The 15,000-nt window shown below is 50.5% G+C and overlaps 2 protein-coding genes across 2 annotated transcripts in view; one reads left to right on the top strand and one right to left on the bottom strand.

Annotated features, from left to right (window-relative positions):
* The window catches only part of LOC310810355 (discoidin, CUB and LCCL domain-containing protein 1), a 21,166-nt gene extending 11,537 nt beyond the window's left edge, over positions 1–9,629 (top strand). Inside the window, exons 5-15 of the mRNA XM_083678074.1 lie at positions 1–2; positions 987–1,120; positions 2,133–2,170; positions 2,540–2,734; positions 3,298–3,410; positions 3,571–3,739; positions 4,041–4,133; positions 4,792–4,885; positions 6,065–6,105; positions 6,321–6,434; positions 7,527–9,629. The exon at positions 1–2 is cut by the window's left edge and continues 71 nt beyond it. Coding sequence (XP_083534200.1) covers positions 1–2; positions 987–1,120; positions 2,133–2,170; positions 2,540–2,734; positions 3,298–3,410; positions 3,571–3,739; positions 4,041–4,133; positions 4,792–4,885; positions 6,065–6,105; positions 6,321–6,434; positions 7,527–8,017 — 1,484 coding nt within the window. The 3' untranslated portion in view covers positions 8,018–9,629. The remainder of the gene's footprint in view (positions 3–986; positions 1,121–2,132; positions 2,171–2,539; positions 2,735–3,297; positions 3,411–3,570; positions 3,740–4,040; positions 4,134–4,791; positions 4,886–6,064; positions 6,106–6,320; positions 6,435–7,526) is intronic.
* Positions 9,069–12,935, bottom strand: LOC310810701 (uncharacterized protein; the record flags this gene model as incomplete). The annotated part of the gene is made up of 4 exons (XM_083678548.1): positions 12,731–12,935; positions 12,040–12,406; positions 9,821–11,259; positions 9,069–9,224 (listed from the first exon to the last, which is right to left on the bottom strand). Exons 1-4 carry the CDS (start codon positions 12,755–12,757, stop codon positions 9,069–9,071), a joined length of 1,989 nt encoding a protein of 662 aa, XP_083534674.1. The 5' UTR covers positions 12,758–12,935.
* Positions 12,936–15,000: the final 2,065 nt, after the last annotated feature.

Raw genomic sequence — 15,000 nt, 5'->3', positions numbered from 1 at the left:
ACGTGAGTCGTGGTCATGTTCATAATGATGAGAAACTTCTATGATCATTATGTTCAACTTCTTTGATAATGTTGATAATGATGATTAACTTTTGTGATAATGATGATAATGATCTTAATAGCAGTATCACTGATAATTATTGCAGTAGCATCAGTAATGGGCAGTAGTAATGGTAGCATGAATAACATGGGGGGGTAGACCCCTCCCTCGGTAAACTAGTAGAGTGACAGGAGTGGTCTAGTGGAGGGTTCAGGGTCGTAAAACAGTCATGTCAAATGTTTATTCAAACACACAGGTAGGTAACAGGTAGGTAACAGGTAGGTTACAGGTAGGTAACAGGTAGGTAACAGGTAGGTAACAGGTAGGTAACAGGTAGGTTACAGGTAGGTTACAGGTAGGTTACAGGTAGGTAACAGGTAGGTTACAGGTAGGTTACAGGTAGGTAACAGGTAGGTTACAGGTAGGTAAAGGTAGGTAACAGGTAGGTTACAGGTAGGTAACAGGTAGGTTACAGGTAGGTTACAGGTAGGTAACAGGTAGGTAACAGGTAGGTTACAGGTAGGTAACAGGTAGGTAACAGGTAGGTAACAGGTAGGTAACAGGTAGGTTACAGGTAGGTAACAGGTAGGTAACAGGTAGGTAACAGGTAGGTTACAGGTAGGTAACAGGTAGGTAACAGGTAGGTAACAGGTAGGTAACAGGTAGGTAACAGGTAGGTTACAGGTAGGTTACAGGTAGGTAACAGGTAGGTTACAGGTAGGTAACAGGTAGGTAACAGGTAGGTAACAGGTAGGTAACAGGTAGGTTACAGGTAGGTAACAGGTAGGTACAGGTAGGTACAGGTAGGTAACAGGTAGGTAACAGGTAGGTAACAGGTAGGTAACAGGTAGGTTACAGGTAGGTAACAGGTAGGTACAGGTAGGTACAGGTAGGTAACAGGTAGGTAACAGGTTGCTCTCTTTCTTTCTCTCCCCCCCTCCCCCCAGACATCAGTGCTGTGTAAGGCTGCAGTCCACGCGGGGGCGGTCTCAGACCACCTCGGGGGGCGGATCACTGTGACCAGGGGGCGGAGCCTCACGCTCTACGAGTCCAGCTTCGCCAACGGCATCCTGTCCAAGATGTACGCTCTAGTCTGTTCCATATCTAGTCTACAGATCTCTCTGATCTATCTCTATATAATACAAATGTACGCTCTAGTCTGTTCTATATCTAGTCTACAGATCTCTCTGATCTATCTCTATATAATACAAATGTACGCTCTAGTCTGTTCTATATCTCGTCTACAGATCTCTCTGATCTATCTCTATATAATACAAATGTACACTCTAGTCTGTTCTATATCTATGCTATACTGATCTATCTGATCTATCTGTATATAATACAAATGTACGCTCTAGTCTGTTCTATATCTATGCTATACTGATCTCTCTGATCTATCTCTATATAATACAAATTTACGCTCTAGTCTGTTCTATATCTATGCTATACTGATCTATCTCTCATATAGATTAGAATAGAATAGAACAGATTAGAAGATAATAGAACAAAAGATAACAGAAAAGAACAGATTAGAAGTGATGCATTGAGATGTTTCAAAGTCAATAAAAACATGAAAGCATCAGAAACATCCTGGGAGCATCATGAGGATAATTAACCCTAACTAACTAAGTAACCCAAACTAACTAACCCTAATTAACTAACTAACTAACTAACCCTAACTAAGTAAATAACTAACTAACTAATTAACTAAGTAACCCAAACTAACTAACCCTAATTAACTAACTAACTAACCCTAACTAAGTAACTAACTAACTAACTAATTAACTAACTAAGTAACTAACCCTAACTAACTAACCCTAATTAACTAACCCTAACTAACTAACCCTAATTAACTAACCTTAACTAACTAACCCTAACTAACTAACTCTAACTAACTCCATGTTGGAGGTTCAGGAGGATAACTAACCCTAACTAACTAACCCTAACTAACTAACTCTATGTTGGAGGTTCAGGAGGATAACTAACCCTAACTAACTAACCCTAACTAACTAACCCTAACTAACTAACCCTAACTAACTAACCCTAACTAACTAACTAACCCTAACTAACTCTGTGTTGGTGTGTGTTGACAGGGGCTCTCTGTCTGAGAAGAAGCTGATCTTCAGCAGAGGTGAGGACCTGATTGGTGCCCAGAGGTCATTAATGTCTCAACGTTGCTGCTAGATATGGCCTGCTAGGTTTACTATACCCTCCCCTCTCCTCCCCTGCCCTCTCCTCTCCTCTCCTCTACCCTCCTCTCTCCTCCTCCCCTCTCCTCCCCTCTCCTCCCCTGCCCTCTCCTCTCCTCTCCTCTACCCTCCTCTTCTCCCCTCTCCTATACCCTCCTCTCCTCTCCTCTCCTCTCCTCTCCTCTACTATACCCTCCTCTCTCCTCCTCCCCTCTCCTCTCGTCTCCTCTCCTCTTCTCTCCTCCCTCTCTCTTCTCTTCTCCTCTTGCCCCTCCTCTCCTCTCCTCCCTCTCTCCTCTCCTCCCCTCCAGAGTGTAACAGTGAGCTGACTGTGTCTGGCTTCAATGCGTCGTCTGTGTGGGAGAGAGTGGACAGTCTGGGGCAGCGGGTATTGTGGTCCCCAGGGAACAGAGGCACTGAGGGACAGTTCCTCCCCTGGGTATCAGACAGTTCTGACCTGGAGCCCTGGGTGGAGCTGGAGCTGGCAGACAGAAGCACCGTCACAGGTGGGTTAACCCTACCCGTCCCCCGTCCCCCCCCCGGGTCCAAACTTTAGCATTTGCTTTGAGACTTCCTAGAGTGCCAGGTGGGCGGGGTTTGCACTTTTGGGGACTAGTCCATTGGTTCCATTGCACCAGGTACTCAGAGTACTTTGAAATGATTTTAAATAGTATTTGAACCCAGGTCTGGTTTGCACCTCTTGTCATTTGCTAGGGAGGGGTTGGACATCCACATGGTCCTCACTACCATAATAGTCAAACGCACTGACCCGGTTGAAACCACATGGACTGTTCTCAGAACACGCATCAACTCAGTCAACCATCCCACCATTCTCTAGCTGTTGCTAAGCTGTTGCTAAGGCAACGTCCCGAAACATCCCCCTGAAGGTGTTTTCCAGAAAGTGTTCCGAAGCGCTGACAACCTGAGTTCTGTTAGAACCCTACTGTAGGTTCTAGTTAACACCTGAGTTCTATTAGAACCCTACTGTAGGTTCTAGTTAACACCTGAGTTCTGTTAGAACCCTAGTTCCCAGGTTGTGGAGTGTGACAGTATTGTGTTTCCATCTCAGGTATCAGAACCAGAGGAACAGCTGAGTTCTACATAGAATCCTATGTTCTGCTGTTCAGCAAAGACAGAAAGACCTGGAAGGTCTACAAACCTGCCCTCAGCAAAGACAGGAAGGTACACATGAAGGTTTAGTGTGTGTGTGTGTGTGTGTCTGTGTTTTATGTGCTTAATGTGAATATGCTGCATAACTGATTTCCCTCAATGCCAAATTAAGTAGATTGATCTATTGATTGATCTATTGATTGATCTATTGATTGACTGATCGTGTTGTCAGGTGTTCGTGGCCCAGTCGGAGGGGCGTGTCCTGAACAGTCTGTTTCCTGCGGTGGTCGCCAGGTTCCTGCGCCTGCAGCCTATCAGCTGGCACCTCAGAGCCGCTGCCCATGTCCAGGTGCTGGGCTGTCCCTCCCCCAGGCCTCTCCCCCGCCCACGCCATGCAGGAGGTAAGACTCCACCCCCTCCCCTAGGCCCCTCCCCCGCCCTGCAGGAGGTAATACTCCGCCCCCTCCCCCAGGCCTCTCCCCCGCCCATGCCCTGCAGGAGGTAAGACTCCACCCCCTCCCCTAGGCCCCTCCCCCACTCTGAAGGAGGTAAGACTCCATCCCAGGCCCCTCCCCCACCCCGCCTCCCAGCCTGGTGTTGCATTGTGGGAGGAGACAACAACAGAGACAGGAGGTGGTGTGTACTGGATGCTATTCTAATACTCCTCCCTCCCTCCCTCCCTCCCTCCCTCCCTCTCTCTAGGCTCTCCGTCCCTGAAGGTTGACATCAGGACCACGGTGCAGACTGACCCAGCTCCCACCCTGGGGCCCGTCATCATCAAAGGCTCCAGCCAGAGTACAGACCACTCATCATGTTCATTAGTTGTAGTCTCTATGTAGTCTCTGTAGTCTCTATGTAGTCTCTGTAGTCTCTATGTCTCCTCTATGTAGTCTCTATGTAGTCTCTGTAGTCTCTATGACTCCTCTATGTAGTCTCTATGTCTCCTCTATGTAGTCTCTGTAGTCTCTATGACTCCTCTATGTAGTCTCTATGTCTCCTCTATGTAGTCTCTATGTAGTCTCTGTAGTCTCTATGTCTCCTCTATGTAGTCTCTATGTAGTCTCTATGTCTCCTCTATGTAGTCTCTGTAGTCTCTATGTCTCCTCTATGTAGTCTCTATGTAGTCTCTATGTCTCCTCTATGTAGTCTCTGTAGTCTCTATGTCTCCTCTATGTAGTCTCTATGTAGTCTCTGTAGTCTCTATGTCTCCTCTATGTAGTCTCTATGTAGTTTCTGTCTCCTCTATGTAGTCTCTATGTAGTCTCTATGTAGTCTCTATGTCTCCTCTATGTAGTCTCTATGTAGTCTCTATGTAGTCTCTGTAGTCTCTATGTCTCCTCTATGTAGTCTCTATGTCTCCTCTATGTAGTCTCTATGTATCCTCAATGTATGTTCCATAAGTCCTTCATGTTTGGTCTGACTCCGCCCCGGCCCCCTTCCTGTGCCCCTGCAGGCTCCAGCCAGCCAATGATAGCGGCGGTGGGCGTGGTCTTGGGGCTGGTGCTGTGTGTGAGCTTCCTATTGGCTGGAGTCTGGTGGAAGAGAAGGTACCGGAACACTCAACCCTCGTTCAACCCACAGAGCCCAACTAGGCCTGGTTAAGTCTGGTTAGGCCTGGTTATGTCTGGTTAGGCCGGGTTAGGTCTGGTTATGTCTGGTTAGGCCTGGTTAGGTCTGGTTATGTCTGGTTAGGCCTGGTTATGTCTGGTTAGGCCGGGTTAGGTCTGGTTATGTCTGGTTAGGCCTGGTTATGTCTGGCTAGGTATGGTTAAGCCTGGTTAGGCCTGGTTAAGCCTGGTTAGGCCTGTTTAGGTCTGGTTAGGCCTGGTTTCCCATCCGTAGTTCAGTCAGGACACTTACGTCGGTTTAATAAGTTAAATGAAAATGGTGATACATGAGGTTTGATGTAATTGGACGGCCCTGTTCTCCTCAAAGTGTCCAGCCTGAAGCGAGGTGGACTTCATTGGCTCAAAACAAACAGTACAGTCCAGATCAGCCCTAGCACAGTACGGTCCAGATCAGCCCTAGCACAGTACGGTCCAGATCAGCCCTAGCACAGTACGGTCCAGATCAGCCCTAGCACCGTACGGTCCAGATCAGCCCTAGCACAGTACGGTCCAGATCGGCCCTAGCACAGTACGGTCCAGATCAGCCCTAGCACAGTACTGTCCAGATCGGCCCTAACACAGTACGGTCCAGATCAGCCCTAGCACAGTACGGTCCAGATCAGCCCTAGCACAGTACTGTCCAGATCGGCCCTAGCACAGTACGGTCCAGATCAGCCCTGTCGTGTGTAAAGCCCCTCAGAGACTAGACTATAAACACTGTATCCTTCTGTTGTCTCTGCCAACAAATGTTATTGTGACATCACAGTTCTTGTGTGAAGATGCCCTGTCATGATCAGATGCTGTTGGCTGACTATTATAATAATAATAATAATTTAAAAAAAATAATAATAATAATCGTCATCATCATCATCATAATAATGCATTTATTTTGTATGGCGCTTTTCTCAGTACTCAAAGAGCCTACGATCCATGGAGAGAACAAGAGTAGAGAGATGAATAAAAAGCTAATCCTAACAGAAGCACAGTCAGGAAAACACAGTCAGGAAAAACACAGTCAGGAAAAACACAGTCAGGAAAACACAGTCAGGAAAACACAGTCAGGAAAAACAACAAGAAAAAGAGTTAAAGAGTTTAAAACGGATCTCCTTCTCTCTTCAGGAAGAAGGCGGAGCTTCTGAAGAAGTACTCTGGAGCTGAAGGTACAGTCTGACTCCATCATTCTCCTCTCCTCTGTCATTCTACACACACTCACACACACTCACACTCACACACACACACACACACATACACACACACACACACACACACACACACACACATACACACTCCTCTGACTGTGTGTGTGTGTGTGTGTGTGTGTGTGTGTGTGTGTGTGTGTGTGTGTGTGTGTGTGTGTGTGCGTGTGTCCGTCCAGCTGGCTGTCAGAGTGTCCAGGTTCTGAAGCCCCTCCCCTGCTCCCAGCCAGAGATGATCTCTTACCCTCTGCAGAGGAGTGTCCATGACGCCCTGCCTAACCCCCCTCTCAATGGTAAGACCCTGCCTAACCCTAACCCTGCCTAACCCCCCTCTCAATGGTAAGACCCTGCCTAACCCTAACCCTGCCTAACCCTAACCCTGCCTAACCCCCCTCTCAATGGTAAGACCCTGCCTAACCCTAACCCTGCCTAACCCTAACCCTGCCTAACCCCCCTCTCAATGGTAAGACCATGCCTAACCCTAACCCTGCCTAACACTAACCCTGCCTAACTCCGTGATCTGTCCATTCCTCTCCTCCCTCCTCCGTTGGTCTGTCCATTCCTCCCCTCCTCCCTCCATTCCTCCCCTCCTCCTCCCTCCCCTCCTCCTCCCTCCTCCCTCCATTCCTCCTCCCTCCTCCTCCCTCCCCTCCTCCCTCCATTCCTCCCCTCCTCCTCCCTCCTCCCTCCCCTCCTCCCTCCTCCCTCCATTCCTCCCCAGGCTGCAGCAGAGACATTCCTTCTCTGGTCCAGAGTTGCTCTGAAAGAGACCCTTTAATTGGTGCTGGAGAAAGTCCACTCATGCCAGAGAAGAGACCCCCCCTCATCCCCCCCGTCCCCCCATATGCGGCGGCCTAGACAGAGAGGCCCAGTGATAATCAGGGCTGAGGGTCAGAGCATTGCTGAGACAATCACAGCCTCTCTTTCTCTCCCTCCCTCCCTCTCCCTCTCTCTCTCCCTCTCCCTCTCCCTCCCTCCCTCCCTCCCTCTCTCTCTCTCTCTCTCTCTCCCTCCCTCCCTCTCCCTCTCTCTCTCTCTCTCCCCCTCTCTCTCTCTCTCTCAAGTCTGTGTAATTAAAATAGCTCCCCCTCTGAGCCCCCCAGTACACACACACACACTCACACTCGCATACAGACACACACACATACAGACACATACACACACACACACATACACACACACACACACACACTCTCTCTCTCACACCTCCCCACCCTAGTTGGCCTCCCCCCCAGACAGAGGCCATTGTTGGGGTCCAGTCAGCCTCCGTCCACAAAGCCCCCCCCCCTCCCTCCCTCCCTCTCTCCTGTGTTGATGTGTTGATGTGTGTGTGTGTGTGTGTGTGTGTGTGTGTGTGTGTGTGTGTGTGTGTGTGTGTGTTCCAGACTACGCCCAGCCTAAGGTTCTCTCCACGGGTCAGAAGCTGGGTTCTACCTTCCGGCCGGTGCTGGAAGAGGGTTACACCGCCCCCTTCTCCTTCCACCTCTACCACACACCCGGGGGGGCGCCGCAGTACGCCCAGCCCCTCCCCCCCGAGCCAGAGTACGCCACCCCCTTCACCGACCTGCCCCCGGAGCCCAACCTGGCAACCCAGCACAGCCTCAACCTGGCAACCCAGCACAGCCTCAACCTGGCAACCCAGGGGGTTCTCCAGAACAACAACACACAACACGTCCATCCTGGGCCGGCGCCCCCTGGTGTTGGGAGGACAGCGCTGACCCCGGCCAGCTACGACTGCCCCGCCCACAGAGAGCTGTCCAACGGCTACTGCACGCCATCGCTCCACGCCAACGGCCCACGGGCAGCTAGCACGCTGTACGCGGAACCCCAGGCCGCTGACGACCCACCACAGCACACATATGAGGACGTCCTCTGAACACAGAAACACAACACGGATGTAGACAAGTCTGAACACGGACAGGAACTTCAAACCAGGAAGGAAACAGACTCGCTCAAACTAGCCCCCTGATTGGCTGTCGTATGTACCAGGGCTGCACCTGTGGTCGTCTGTGGAGAGAGGTGTTCTATCTAAACCACTCTGATGATGAAAGCATTCTGTCTCCTTCTAGAACCTTCCAAACACCACAGAAGGTTCTAGAATGGAACCAGAATCCTGCCACTGTGGAATGGAATCATCTATGGAACCGGAATGAGATGGTTCTGATGGGCTTGGATTAGCTTCCCCTACGGGCTCACAGAACCAGAACATCCAGTTCTGTCAAGCTCATATCCGTCCTGAACCCAATATAACGTGAAGACACCGGTACAACATTTGACAGAATTGATTGTTTAAAACATTATTGTTTATTGTTGGTTCACAAACTGGACCTTTCAGAGGACTTTGACACTTTAAGTATTTGTATATGTGTATGTTTCAGAATGATGTACAGTAATCTGAAAATGAAGAAAAATGCAACCACTAGACACAGTTAGTCAACAAATAAAAAATGCTTTTCATATAAACACTGTGAGTTGAATGACATCACGTTTCAGTTGAATATGACATCACGTTTCAGAGAACAACGATGATGTCTTCCTAGAAATACAGATGGATGGTTCTCTTTTTACAAATATAGATTAGAAAAGATGGGCTTTTGTCAGAGACGAAGTATCAAAGTGATGATATTGATGTCATTTCTGTGGTCCTATATGTCCAGTAGGTGGCGCTAAAGACAATATGTCCACAACGATCTCACTAACCCACCAACTGCCAGAGAGTTCCGGAACAGTCACCACCTAGAGGGCCAGGTGTTTTTATGTGGTGTTTACCAAGCAACAACACTCTGATTGGCTACAAAATGAGGCATCATCATTGATGCATTTCTGGTGAATAAAGTCACCCTTGGCACTCTAGAATGTTGACAGTTTGGGCGACTTTATTCACCCTCGGCGCTGAAGGGGTTAAAGGTAGACTCTGGGATATGACGTCACGCCGATGTTGTAGCGAATGAGAGCGTGCGCCCGTCTTGTCCTCCCTCGTCAGGTGTCTTTGGTTTGGGTGTTAGCTCTGTCTCACACTCCGCTGCCTCACCACCTCCTATCCCAGAGTCATGGCAGACACCTTTCAGAGTCATGGCAGACACCTTTCAGAGTCATGGCAGACACCTTTCAGAGTGGGTTTCCACAGTGCTTCTGCCCACCAGGTCAATCCTCCTGGTCAACCCTGATGCTGTCCATCCCTCTCCTCTTCAGACCGACAGGTGTCAGGACGGACGCTACAGGTTCAGTTTTCCAAAGTATGACAACAGTTTATGAAAATACACATTTACAATAAATACATCCATACATGTTCTCCTCAGACAGCAAAGGCACACAGAGAGAGAGAGAGAGAGAGAGAGAGAGAGAGAGAGAGAGAGAGAGAGAGAGAGAGAGGGGAGCTGCAGGTCAGTATGATGTCATACTCCTAGCGAAAAGCTGTCTTCTACAGTGTGTGAATCCATTTAACATGACATCGTAATTCATTTCAAAACATCTCATTCACTGAGACATTCTCAGACTCTTCATTAGAGCCCGCCCGCCCCCCCCCCCCCCCCCTCCCTCCCTCCCTCCTTCCCCCCTAACCCTACTCAGAGAGAGAGATCATATAAATACTTCCATCAATCTGCTCGCTCTCTCCCTCCACCCTCTCCCTCTCCCCTTCCCCCTCCCCCTCTCCCTCCCCCTCCCTCTCCCTCTGTGCCTCTCCCTCCCCGCCTCCCCCCTGGGTGGGGTAGTGTTCCAGGATCTGGTGTTTATTTCTGGAGGGAGCGTCTCTGAAGCGTAGGCCACAGTCCTCACACACGTACTGCAGCCCCCTCCCTGCCCCCCCCCTGGCACTGGCCCTGCCTGGCTCTGCTCTCCGGGGCTGGGGCTGGGGGTCAGGGTTCACAGGGAGACCAGGCCACAGGGCAGCTATGGGGGCCGTGGGGGGGGCCGGAGGGAGACGGGAGCTGACATCATGGATGTCTCTCCCCGGCCCCCCGCACGCATTCCCCCCCTGACTGGCTCTGGGCCGCCCGGCCGACACAGCTAAACTACCCAGGGACGAAGCTCCTCGCTGGGCGATGGCGGCCCCCCCTCCCCCCTGGCCGTGGACTGTCCGCTGATGGAAGGCGATCCCCGAGCGGCTGGAGAAGCCCCTCCCACATACACCACAGAGGAACGGCCTCTCCCCGGTGTGGATCCGCACGTGGATCTTCAGCGCCCCCGACTGGCTGAAGCTCTTCCCGCACTGGGGGCAGCGGTAGGGCTTCTCGCCCGTGTGGGTCCTCTGGTGCGCCCGCACCCCGGCCAGGTGAGGGAACGCCCGGCCGCAGAAGGTGCAGGCGTAGGGCCTCTCCCCCGTGTGGAGCCGGCGGTGGATCTTCAGCGCCCCCGACTGGCTGAAGCTCTTGCCGCAGTCGGGGCAGGCATAGGGGCGGGCGCCCGTGTGAACGTGGAGGTGGATGCGGAGGTTGCTGTGGGAGTTGAAGGCCCGCCCACACTCGGTGCACAGGAAGCCCGCGGCCTTGTGGGTATGCTGGCTGCGCTGGTGCTGGAGCAGCTGGGAGGGCCGGGGGAAGGAGGCGGGGCAGTGCATGCAGGGGTGGAGCCAGGGGGGAGGAGTTGGAGGGGGGGCCGTGGAGGTCCCGCTACCACCGCCGCCCCCCTCCTCCTCCCCGTCCAGCTGGGTGTGTGCGCTGTGGGCTTGTTGGTGGCGGAGGAGCTGGGCGCAGGTGGGGAAGGAGCGATGGCAGGAGAGGCAGGGGAAGGGGGTCGGGGTCGGGTGGGGGTGGGAGAGGCAGGAGGTGAGGGGGCAGTGGTGGAGGTGGTAGTGGGCGTGGGTGGCGTGTTTGGAACAAAAGGGGGAGTCTGCTGACCCCTGCTGGGGACCCAGGAGCAGTGTGCAGGCCTGGCAGCAGGGGCAGGGGGGCAGGGGGCAGAGGGACGGGGACGGGGGGGCAGCAGGGGTGGAGGTGGGGGCTGGACCAGGGCTGGACCTCTGGGTGCTGATGTCTTTGTCCTGTCTCTGGCCCGGGCCGGGACGGCTGGGGTCTGCCTGTGAGGAGGTGCTGCTGGTCTCATTGGCGCCCACGGGAGGGGTGGAGGAAGACGAGGAGGAGGAGGGGCAGCCAGGGCAGGTGCAGGGGCGGTGCTGAGCTGTGAGAGAGAGAGAAGAGAGGATAAGGAAAGGTCAGAGGTCATGCAGTCAAAACACGTACAACAGTAAACATGTCGTCAGAAAGCTGAGGTCAAGGAAAGTACGGAGAAGAAACATCACCGTGGAGGAATCCCAACCTCTCCTCATTCCACCAACGAGGGGGTGTTTCCCCAAAGCTTCCCAACTAAAGCAGTACTTTATCTCTTTAAAAGAATCCAGGCCCACTCCTCTCCTTGACCAGAACAGTTCTTCATTTAACGAATTTTGTTACCCGCAAACGTGGGTTTTACTCAATCTCGCAGCTGGGTCGGCAGGAGAAGTTAAAGGGGAAGTTTACACAAAATTAATTTTCCTGTGTATTTCTGGTCAATCCATAATGCACCATCTCAGCTGCCTCATCACTATAGAAACACCAGGTCTGTGTTTACTTCCTATAAAAGCCTCATACCGCGTTAAAATACGTCAGACGGGACTCTGACCCTGCTCTACTCTGACCCTGGTCTACTCCGCCAGAGATTCCCAGAGAGCAGCAGGCATTAGCTCTACCAATGTTCAACAGAAGGACCTGGCGTGGGGAATCCTGGGAGTTGTAGGAATTGACTCAGGACTGATCAGGGCATTCAAGGTGAGATATCTTGACTCAGAGATTGTTTTAAAACACGATTTTTTGTGAATGTGTCTACTATTGAATAATGAAAACAACAAATCCACTGGATTACAGGGTAAAATTCCGCTTTAAGTACTACAAAGCTTTCAGGAAACTTCCATTCTCTCCTCACCCTGAGGTCTGGCTGGCCGGAGCTCTCCTGGCCTCTGTCCTGCTCCAGACTGGCGGTGCAGGCTGAAGCCAGTGCCTGGTGTGTTCTGGACCAGTCTAGCCTGGGCCAGGGGTCTGGTCTGGGCCAGGGGTCTGGTCTGGGCCAGGGGTCTGGTCTGGGTCGGGCCAGGTTGGGCCGGGGGGCCGGTCTGGGGGAGAGGGATTAGAGGGGCAGCTCTGAGCCCCAGCCCCCCAACCCCCGCCATCTCCCAGGCAACGCGGAGAGCCTCCGTCTGACCCAGGTCCTTTCCTGATTGGCCAGAGCTGCCACCAGACACCATCAGGTCACCAATGAACTGCTGCATCTCCAACCAGGAGCAGGGAGCATGCTGGGAAGAGAGAGAGAAATGAGAGAGAGAGAGAGAAAATAGAGTTTTCATTTTTAGTATCTACAGTATTTCTTCTGGGAGAGAAGAAATACTGTTGGCAAGACAGGGGCTGTTGGCAACACAGGGTATGGGATTGAAGGTATTGATCATTTATCAATCGCTTTGTAACACTTTAAAACTCTAGCCTGTGGTCAGTTTGTAGTTGTACATGGTCTGTTTATAGTCTGTGGGCGTTCCGTTCCGAAATAGACACGCATTACACACAACAAATATACACTGAATCACTAGCAACGTAATCGAAACTGCATTTTAGAGTCTACTTACGTTCACAAGGAACTTGTCTTTGTCCATCCAGAAGGAGGAGAGGTCCGGACGAGAGTCATCAGCGCCGTTTTCCACGTTTGTGTCTCAGTTTCCGTCGCCGACACTCGATGCAGAACGGACCGTACATGAGACGCAATAAAACGGTCTATTTCTAGAAGCACATGACGAGCCCAACATACTTCTTTCTGCCGAGCGGCTGTGTAGTTCGTCTGTCACCCCGTACACTTCTGGAACCGGGACCGTCATCAGACTTCACACACATTATTTCCGGGGCTTCGTACCATGTGACAGTATTTGTAGTCCTTTCACGGTTCCGCCAGTCGGATGGAAATAAGTGATATGCAATTCCACAATGGTTCGAAGCTGGACGGGCCCGTCATTGGGCCCAAATTCTGCTTTAATTTGATTATTGATGACTTTATCTCCTTGTCATGTGTAGTGTGTTATTCTGAACTATCATCAGAGCATATCCACACAACACTTGAAGGTGTTACCTATCAAATGGCATTCTGCTTTTGCATCATCATATTTCTAATGGTATAAGCAGGTTACTTTGGGTCTGGTTTTTAGGGGGAAATTAGTCAAATAGGGCTTTCAGCAGAAGAGGTTAAAAGTTCAAATGTATCTTAAGCACTGTGATGGTAATTATACACTGCATGCACATCAATTACTCCATACACAGTCTGAGAGATACATCTTTATTTGTATAATTCAATAACATCTTCTGTTTCATTCTATCTCTACAGAACACAGCAGCTGGGATGTTTGGGAGGAGATTCAACACACCAGACAACAACTGCGTCAGTGGACGTACTATTTTTTAATAATAAAAAAAAGGCTTCTGGCATTACGACAATGCCAATGGCCCCTGGTCTGAGCATTGATTACTTGACTTATGATGACTGATGTTCAGATGATTCACTTACTTAAACAAATGTATTTGTTGTAAGTCGCTTTGGTCTACAATCAACCCTAGCCCCGCCAAGAAACAACCTTATCCCTGTCTAGAACCAACCATAGCCCTGTCTAGAAACAACACTAGCCCTGCCTAGAGCCAACCCTAGCCCTATCTAGAACCAACCATAGCCCTGTCTAGAAACAACACTAGCCCTGCCTAGAGCCAACCCTAGCCCTATCTAGGAACAACACTAGCCCTGCCTAGAAACAACCCTAGCCCCGTCTAGAACCAACCCTAGCCCCATATAGAACCAACCCTAGCCTTGTCTAGAAACAACCCTAGCCCTGCCTAGAACCAACCCTAGCCCCATCTAGAACCAACCCTAGCCCCATCTAGAACCAACCCTAGCCCATCTAGAACCAACCCTACCCCCACCTAGAACCAACCCTAGCCCTGTCTAGAACCAACCCTAGCCCATCTAGAACCAACCCTAGCCTATGGACATGTTCATTGATTCTATTTTGTAAATTGCTGTTGTTGATTTTGAATGTACTTTTGATTGTTCACTTTGTAAGCAGGGCTCCCCTGGAAAAAGAGACATTGGTCTCTAACCCAGTCTAGTAACTCAGTTAGACATGGTGTCTAGTAACTTAGTTAGACATGGTGTCTAGTAACTTAGTTAGACATGGTGTCTAGTAACTCAGTTAGACATGGTGTCTAGTAACTCAGTTAGACATGGTGTCTAGTAACTCAGTTAGACATGGTGTCTAGTAACTCAGTTAGACATGGTGTCTAGTAACTCAGTTAGACATGGTGTCTAGTAACTTAGTTAGACATGGTGTCTAGACATGGCCTGGTCAATATTTTATTCCAGAGTTTTCCAGACCTGTGTCGGATCCCTGATTCTGAGTGGATGTTATGGTGAGTGTGATAAAGAACTGTCCTCAGCAGTAATGGACACCTTCTGCCACTGTGATTAATCATTTTAATGCCTTTAATAACATCCAAAACCATAGAGATCAAACGCATGTAGAGACACTGTAATAAACCCTTAGGCCTCCTGCAAAAAATCACTAAATCAACTAAAATGATGGCCTTCTGCAATATAATACCACACTCAGTATAAAATAGTTGTGTAGCAGGAATGCTTATTGTCCACTCTGTTCCTCCGCCACTGTAAGGTGGTCCGGTAACAATGTCCTCAGCAATCTCATGTCTCCCTTCAACTGAAGTCTGAGAGAGTTATCAATGCTTTCTCCCAGACCTCAGCCTCTTACAGGGGGGAGAGGGGGGAGGGGACAGGGGGGGAGGGGAGGGGTTGGGCTGTGTTGTGACGAGGGGTGAGGGTCCAGGGAGGGGGGAGGGGGGGGAG

Source organism: Argentina silus (genome assembly GCF_951799395.1).
Source record: "Argentina silus genome assembly, chromosome: 10".
Taxonomy (NCBI): Eukaryota; Metazoa; Chordata; class Actinopteri; order Argentiniformes; family Argentinidae; genus Argentina; species Argentina silus.
This window is presented reverse-complemented; position numbering and strand designations above follow the sequence as displayed.